At 43.3% G+C, this 7,638-nt stretch overlaps 1 protein-coding gene across 1 annotated transcript; it reads left to right on the plus strand.

The window, feature by feature from the left end:
- The first annotated feature begins 846 nt into the window (after positions 1–846).
- Positions 847–4,615, plus strand: LOC130135619 (metal transporter Nramp3.2-like). Its single transcript, XM_056305219.1, has 4 exons — positions 847–1,481; positions 2,190–2,326; positions 2,431–3,080; positions 3,962–4,615. The coding sequence occupies exons 1-4, from the start codon at positions 916–918 to the stop codon at positions 4,181–4,183; spliced, it is 1,575 nt and encodes a 524-aa protein (XP_056161194.1). The 5' UTR covers positions 847–915; the 3' UTR covers positions 4,184–4,615.
- Positions 4,616–7,638: the final 3,023 nt, after the last annotated feature.

Raw genomic sequence — 7,638 nt, forward strand, 5'->3', positions numbered from 1 at the left:
ACAACCATTACTGTGTACTTTGAGGATTTAATTGCACAAAATAAGAGAGGTCGAGGACATGATTGAATTATTTTTAAAAAATTTAGGGACATGTGTTTGCATACGAAATACAAAAATGTAACCTTATAGTACATCCATCCATAAAAGAAGGAATAAGTGCATTGAAAGTGTCTAAAATTTGTCGCGAAAATGAAATTGAATCATAAAATTTTCAAAAAGCGCAATTAAGTCATAAGTGCAATTAAGTCCTAAAACTTACCAAATTTGTCCAATCAAGTCCTTCAATTGATTACACTTTTTGAAATTTTTAAGACTCGATTGCACTTTCCCCACAAGTTTCGGGACTTGATTGCACTTTTCGAAAGTTTCAGGACTCGATTGCACTTTCGTGATAAATTTTAGAACTTCCGGTATACTTATCCCTTTAAAATAAAAAGGTTAATACCACAAAGAAACCCCAAATTAGTACATCCGTGACGAATTTACTTCAAACCAATTTTTTGATCACCAAAAATCCCAAACTGGCACACTTGTGACAAACTCACCTCCGTTGGTTTCCGTTAAATTTTACCGTCAAATTGTTGAGTTGGATGGCACGGGACAGTTGACGGGTGCACCAATTTGGAGTTTTACCCTTCGTTTGTCAATATCAGTTTATGATTTCTCATGGTATTAATCTAATTTAACGAGCACTAATGAAGAGTAAATTTGTCACAGCCGTATTAGTTTAATCCCAAAAAAAAAAGAAACAACGTAAACGAAATAGCTAGTGAGTGAGGGGGGAGGAGGAGGAGAGTGGCAGTTTTCTCAGCTTCCCTTTCTCGTAACGATAAAGCCAAGAAAGAGAGAGAGAGAGAGAAACGGAGAAGCAAACCTTAACTTCCTCAACGCCAACCTCCCTCCCTCTCCGTCGCCATGGGACCTCAAGACGAGCGCCGGCAGCCCCTCCTGCACTCCTCCTCCGACACAGAAGAGGAGGCCGCCTACGACGCCGCCGAGAAGGTCCAGATCGTCTCCGGCGGCGGCGGCGACGGCGACGGCGACGACCCCTCCGCCTCCTCGGGCCGCCCGTCCTCCTCCGGCGGCGCGCCGCCGTTCTCGTGGCGGAAGCTGTGGCTCTTCACCGGCCCGGGGTTCCTGATGAGCATCGCCTTCCTCGACCCCGGGAACCTGGAGGGCGACCTCCAGGCCGGCGCCATCGCCGGCTACTCCCTGCTGTGGCTCCTCATGTGGGCCACCGCCATGGGGCTCCTTGTCCAGCTCCTCTCCGCCCGGCTCGGCGTCGCGACGGGGCGGCACCTGGCCGAGCTGTGCCGGGAGGAGTACCCGCCGTGGGCGAGGATGGTGCTGTGGGTGATGGCCGAGCTGGCCCTCATCGGCGCGGACATACAGGAGGTCATCGGCAGCGCCATCGCCATCAAGATTCTCAGCAATGGGGTCTTGCCCCTCTGGTCCGGCGTCGTCATCACTGCCGCTGATTGGTGAGCTTCTCGATTCGATTGAAGTGGAATCTTGATTTCGATCCTTGCTTTTTGTTTCTTTGTGGTGACTTCATAGTTGTTTTTTTCTTGAATTTTTTGGCAAGATGGAAATTTTTTTAATTAATTTATGTTAGCTTTTGCCTTTGCCTTATGAATTTGCAGGGGTCTTGGTGTCGGTGCGGAATTTCGCTCTTTGTGGTGTTTTCTTGATAAAAATTTTGTTCTGTTTTTGTTTCGTCCAGCTTTCTCTTTGTCGTGGGGTTTGAGGCTCGTTGTTGGCTTTAATCTGAGTTGTGTGCCGGAGGCCTTTTGGATTTTCTTTGCCTTTTCTCTGCAGGAGAGGATAGTTATCCGTGGGTTGATTTTTACTTTTCCTTTTCATGTTTCGAGGATTGTCTTTGTTGGGTTAATTGCAGTTTTTCTAATGACATGCCAAAGTTTTTGAAAGGATTTATATTGAGTATTTTCTCGGGCCCTTTAGGAGTTGTCAGATTTTGAATTTACTATTTTGCTCGGTCAGGCCAATTCACAGAGTAAATAGAGTCGCTGAGTAATGACAATAGTAGATTGAGTTGAAGTTTCCTAAGTTGCTGTCTGAAAGCAAATGCAGCCCATCTAGAAAAGTGACAAGCTTCTGATAGGGGTGATTTATGCTATCTATTCGTAGAATGCTTCCTGAATCTGAAATCTCCATTACTGTTGCTGCAGCTTTATCTTTCTGTTACTTGAGAACTATGGAGTGAGGAAACTTGAAGCATTTTTTGCCTTCCTTATTGCAACGATGGCAATGGCATTTGCCTGGATGTTTGCTGATGCAAAGCCAAGTGGAACCGAGCTGCTTTTGGGTAATTATAAATAGTTTCTTATAATTGTTCTTCTCAGATTGTGCTTAACTGAGATCCACAATAGTAACCTTGGGGACAGATGGTAAACCGAATTCTCTTTGCAGGCATGTTGATCCCGAAACTTAGCTCCAGAACAATAAAGCAAGCCGTGGGAGTCGTGGGTTGCATTATTATGCCTCACAATGTGTTCTTGCACTCGGCCCTCGTGCAATCGAGGGAGATTGACCATAACCAAAAGGGCAGGGTCCACGAAGCCCTGAGGTATTACTCAATAGAATCCACTGCCGCCCTCGTGATCTCCTTCATCATCAATCTCTTTGTCACGACTGTTTTTGCGAAGGGTTTCTACGGCACTCCGGCTGCCAACAGCATTGGTCTTGTAAATGCCGGGCAGTATCTCCAAGAGAAATACGGGGGAGGCCTTTTTCCTATACTGTACATATGGGGAATAGGGTTGTTAGCTGCGGGGCAGAGCAGCACCATCACAGGCACTTATGCCGGGCAATTTATAATGGGGGGTTTTCTTAACCTGCGTTTGAAGAAATGGTTGAGGGCGTTGATCACGCGGAGCTGTGCGATCGTGCCGACTATGATAGTGGCTCTTGTTTTCGATACTGAGGAGACGCTAGATGTTCTGAACGAGTGGCTTAATGTGCTCCAATCAATACAGATCCCTTTCGCACTTATCCCTCTTCTCTATCTGGTCTCCAGGGAGCAGATCATGGGCTCTTTTAAGATCGGCCCTGTTCTTAAGGTATGCTGCAATTTCATTTTTCTGCTGTGTACCCTGATCGTTTCGACGTTGATTGATGCACTATTCTTTATTCGCTTTCTTTTATTGCCTTCCAAGTAGCAGCTAAATGAAGGCCAACTATGCGAGTGTATACCTCAGAAAGAACATAAAGGCGTGAATGTTAGTTGTAAGAAGGACAAGAAAATGATTGCCTACGTGGATAGTAGACCCATCGATAGTGGATCAAAGAAATTAAGTTTTTGATGTGTGAACTGCTTGCCTCTAAAAGGCCTCCCTCTTATTTTGTTGTGATTACAATGGCAGATTGTGATTGTGAGTTCAGTTTTACCAACGCTATTCTGTCTTCTTCTGCATTACTGGCGGCGGATAATTTTTTATGCTTTAGCGTGCGATTCTTTCTAGTTACTTCCATTCTTATGCTGTATACACGTACATTTATATGCCTGTATGTGCAGTAAAGTAGGGTTTAACCTACAGGGACACTGGTGCAACTCATTCTAGATACCTTGATTTCGTCTGTGAAATACTTAAATCATAACTCTTTGGTGATCGAGTGGATTTGGTTGCAAACTTTTCATGAAGTCTCATCATCTTAACAATTGTCAGTTCTCCGCATTCTTTGTGGAGAATTATTGTAATGCCATCTGCTTTCACAAGCTTCTGATGTTGTATGAAGGAACTGTGGAGTACCGTAGCTAGTTAGGCATGATGAGATTTCACTAGTAAATCAGAAAAGCGCTTGTAGCTTGTAAGAAAGCATTTGGTTTTCTCATGCTCTGGCTCGATAAACATTAGTAAACATCTCTTAATGAACTGTTTGAATCGGCATTCATCGTACTCATGGTAACAACCCTGAAACTATCGTCCTTTCTTGTTTCTAGATCGTCTCTTGGCTCGTGGCTGCTCTGGTGATTGTGATCAACGGCTATCTTTTACTGGATTTCTTCTCCAATGAAGTAACCGGCATTATGTTCGGCACCGTCGTGTCTGGTTTCACGGCTGCCTACGTCGCATTCATACTGTACCTTGTTTCTCGGGGCCTAACGTTTTCATCGTGGCGCAACCTCGTACAATCTAAGACGGTCACTGCCACAGAGAGTTAAAAGCGGGCCAATCGATGGAGTCTGGTGTACATTAACAGACACTGCTTCAATCCGGCAGCCTTTTATTTGTGAAGTCATTCAAGGGCTCCTCATCATATTGGCATATCTACAGTGTCGTTTTGGATGAAGCGTGTACTTTTACACTTAGACGCACTCACAGGGACCTGTGTAGAGAGAATTGAATCCGAGCCATTGGACTAAAACGAGAGAAGGGTTCAAAGAAACCAGCTAAATGTACAATTAGGCTATTCGATATTTCAGCTGTGGACAGGGTTACTGAAATGGAAAACATTGCAGTGGTATGATGTTAATATCTTTGGCTTGGATACTTGTGGACATGTTACTGCCTTACATGTATGATATATAGCTCATAAAACTCCTTATGTTGAAAACAGAAGTGCAAAGAAACAAGAACACAAAAAAGTTGAAGTCCGCCTAATGTTTGCCATCCGTTTGTGTATGTTGTCAGGTGTCAACGGTCGGATTGAGATTTGCCGAATGAAGCGTTAGTAGGATAACAAATGGGGTCATGTCATCATATTAGGGTCATTACCAAAGTATTTCAACATAATTATGTGTCCATTATAAGTTAGTCGTGTCGGTATTCGTCTTTCTTTCAAATGAGTTCTCATTGTGTTTATATCGTGTTCTGGGACGGTGTCGGAAGTGCGGTTCACTGGAGTTGGAGTTGTGCTTTATAAGTGCATATCATAAGTCCATTTGCCACATTCATCTCTAGATGCTCAAATCCTTATTCTTTCTCCATCTGTATCCGTAGTTTCGTTCTTTACCATTGCTTTGCCGGAAGTCGATCAGTATCATCAGCTTCCTACATATGCGAATCTGACTGATGATGGTCTCATGATCTCATGCTGCCACAAAGTAGCGAGTCGAAATCAAACCTTATTGGAAGTTAAACTTCTTTGAGGAAAATTCCAAAAGACACCCTGAAGAAGTGCCAAATTTGCAAATAGCAACATAACATGGATTTGGTCTCAATTAACACCCCGAAGCAGTAACCTGTGTCACAATCGACCCCTCAACTCACCGCAGCCAAATTTCATACCGGACAGCGAGCAGGTGATTTTCATGTGCCATATCTGCGCCTGATGAAAGGGTATTATTGTATGAGAATCATAATATTTGACTAAAATGCACGGGATCATCAAAATCCTTAATTGGTGCCGAAAAGCTCCAATTGACGATCCCAAACGAGCAAACACAAAGAAAGGATGAAATTGAAGGTGAAAGAACAATGCAGGCGTGACAAAGGGACTGTAATGTGAACAACATGGATTGATGCTAGGGATGTCAACAGTTCAGTTCTGTTCGGGTTTACATGATACCGAACCGAAACGGAAGACTGCATATAACCCAAGTCCTTGGGTCGGGCCGGGTCAAGTTTTGAGTTTTTTTTTTTTGGGAACCTCAAATAACAGAGTAAAGTCAATCATGTTGCTGAAAACCATTGTTATTCTTCCTCTACTTTTGATACTGATGTAACCTGAACTAAATTTGCTTTGGAAAGGCGTATGAACCATTGGTGTTCTTCCTCTGGTTTTGATACAGTCACAGAAGCTTATGTATCATCACCATCAACCTCCGGTTTCACAAAGAACTCAACATAAGCAATTCGATTGGATTGCAGATAACCAGATGTGTTGTGTTGGTGCATAGCAGAAGATCTTGCAACTGAAACCAAGTGCTGAACTTTCAACATTCCACCTATCCCAATTGTTAACTTGCTTCCTCTGTTGGACACCTGATCTTCTGGTGAGTGTGGCGCTGCTCATTTGATTTTGTTGCTCCTCCACCTCCAGCCATTTTCTCTTCTCACTATTCACTGCTTCTTGGAAAAAGCCTTGTCCTTCTTGATCAATACAAAGAAAGAACACACCCCCCCCCCCCCCCCCCCCACTCAATCAATCAAAGAGAAAAAGCAACTAGCTCAGCACAAATCTAAGCAAAAGCTATCTCAGAGCAAACCCAGACGCCCCCAAATAGGATGCGCCGAACCCAAAAACACAAAACATAAAATTGACAAAATGCAAATCCATATACCACATTGTCGTGACCTTCCCTGGCTTCACCACTGGAGGTTGGCTAATGGATTACTAAGCCTAAATCTAGCTTGGGCTCTCCCAAGTTTAAACCAATTCGCAACTAGGTTCTTCTTTTCCCTTTCTTCGTATCGTCTTCTTCCTTGCTTTTTCTTCACCGAGACTTCCTGCACCAAGAGTGACGTCTCCAACATCGACTGACCTTCGCCGGTGAACTAAAATCAAGCCTACATTGGCGCCGACAACCGACGGTCAACACCGACGACCAACATGCTTTGTCGAACTGCAACATCGGCCGTCGATTCCAGCCAACTTAAAAACATCGTTGGCGACCACCTTTCCACCGAATGAAATACTCAAAACAACAACCATTCCAGCATATTAAAAACACAAATGCGCATTAAAACAAAGAAGAATGGACCGACTATGGTGGCCTCTAACCGCGAGCATCGTTGACAAGGAATGGATTCACCGGCAAGTTTGTTCATCCATGGCCGACTGGAAAATCGAAAGACATGCCATAATATCAAAGGAAATCACTGGGTCGGACATAATTATTCAAAACAACGAAGTAACTGTGCATCAATTCAAGCTGTAAACTCCGATTATGCTAAACTTTTTTCAGCACTTCACTCGGGCAATCTATCAAACAGGTGTTATGCGTTTTGAATACAAGTTTCAAATTCAAATCTCACCTGTTTAATGTGAAAAACCAAGGCTCTGAGTGTTGATTATATCAACTATAGACGCTTCAATGATCTATGCTCAAAACATAACTCGGCAAATGCAGGTATTTAGTCCCCTTGGTGCCCCTTGTAGGACTCTCAAAACTCAACAAATGCAGGCATTCAATCCCTTTGGTGCCTCTTACGAGACACATAACTTAGCGAATGCAGGTATTCAGTCCCCTGTTGTGCCTTCATAGGACTTACCTTGTCGGGACCGATTCTTAGCATCCAGCTAAATTCTTGTCTATTAGGACCAACTTTTAGCATCTAGCTAAATTCTTACCTGTCGGGACCGACTCTTAGTATCTAGTTCAATTCTTATTCTGAACATAAGGCCTTATAGCCTCATTACCAGGATAAGATATCTTATCATTTTAAGATCCCTAATACCGTACAGGAATTTAAAGAGAAGGAGAGAGAGCATTTAGCCTTGCATGATTCACAAAAACACTACATAGGTTTTATTATTAAGGGAACTCTGTCCTTCAAACGATATAACCATGCCTTTATATAGGCATGGGAGAAAGATAAAACAAACAACGCGACCAATTATTGCTATCACGTGACCAATTATTGGCGCACACACTAATAATACATCGACACAACCAATTATTGGTGTCATGTGATTAATTATTGGCACACACACTAATAATACAACAACGCAACC

This window comes from Syzygium oleosum, unplaced genomic scaffold (genome assembly GCF_021117445.2).
Source record: "Syzygium oleosum isolate NSW1041296 unplaced genomic scaffold, Sole_v2.1 Sole_v2.35, whole genome shotgun sequence".
NCBI classification, from domain to species: Eukaryota; Viridiplantae; Streptophyta; class Magnoliopsida; order Myrtales; family Myrtaceae; genus Syzygium; species Syzygium oleosum.

What these genes read in the sequence shown, in the direction of transcription:
- LOC130135619 (XM_056305219.1), top strand. Translation starts at nt 916, where the DNA reads ATGGGACCTCAAGACGAGCGCCGGCAGCCCCTCCTGCACTCCTCCTCC. An exon ending in GTCATCACTGCCGCTGATTG is followed by an intron (nt 1,482 to 2,189) that starts GTGAGCTTCTCG and finishes CTGTTGCTGCAG; the next exon opens with CTTTATCTTTCTGTTACTTG. An exon ending in TGGAACCGAGCTGCTTTTGG is followed by an intron (nt 2,327 to 2,430) that starts GTAATTATAAAT and finishes TTCTCTTTGCAG; the next exon opens with GCATGTTGATCCCGAAACTT.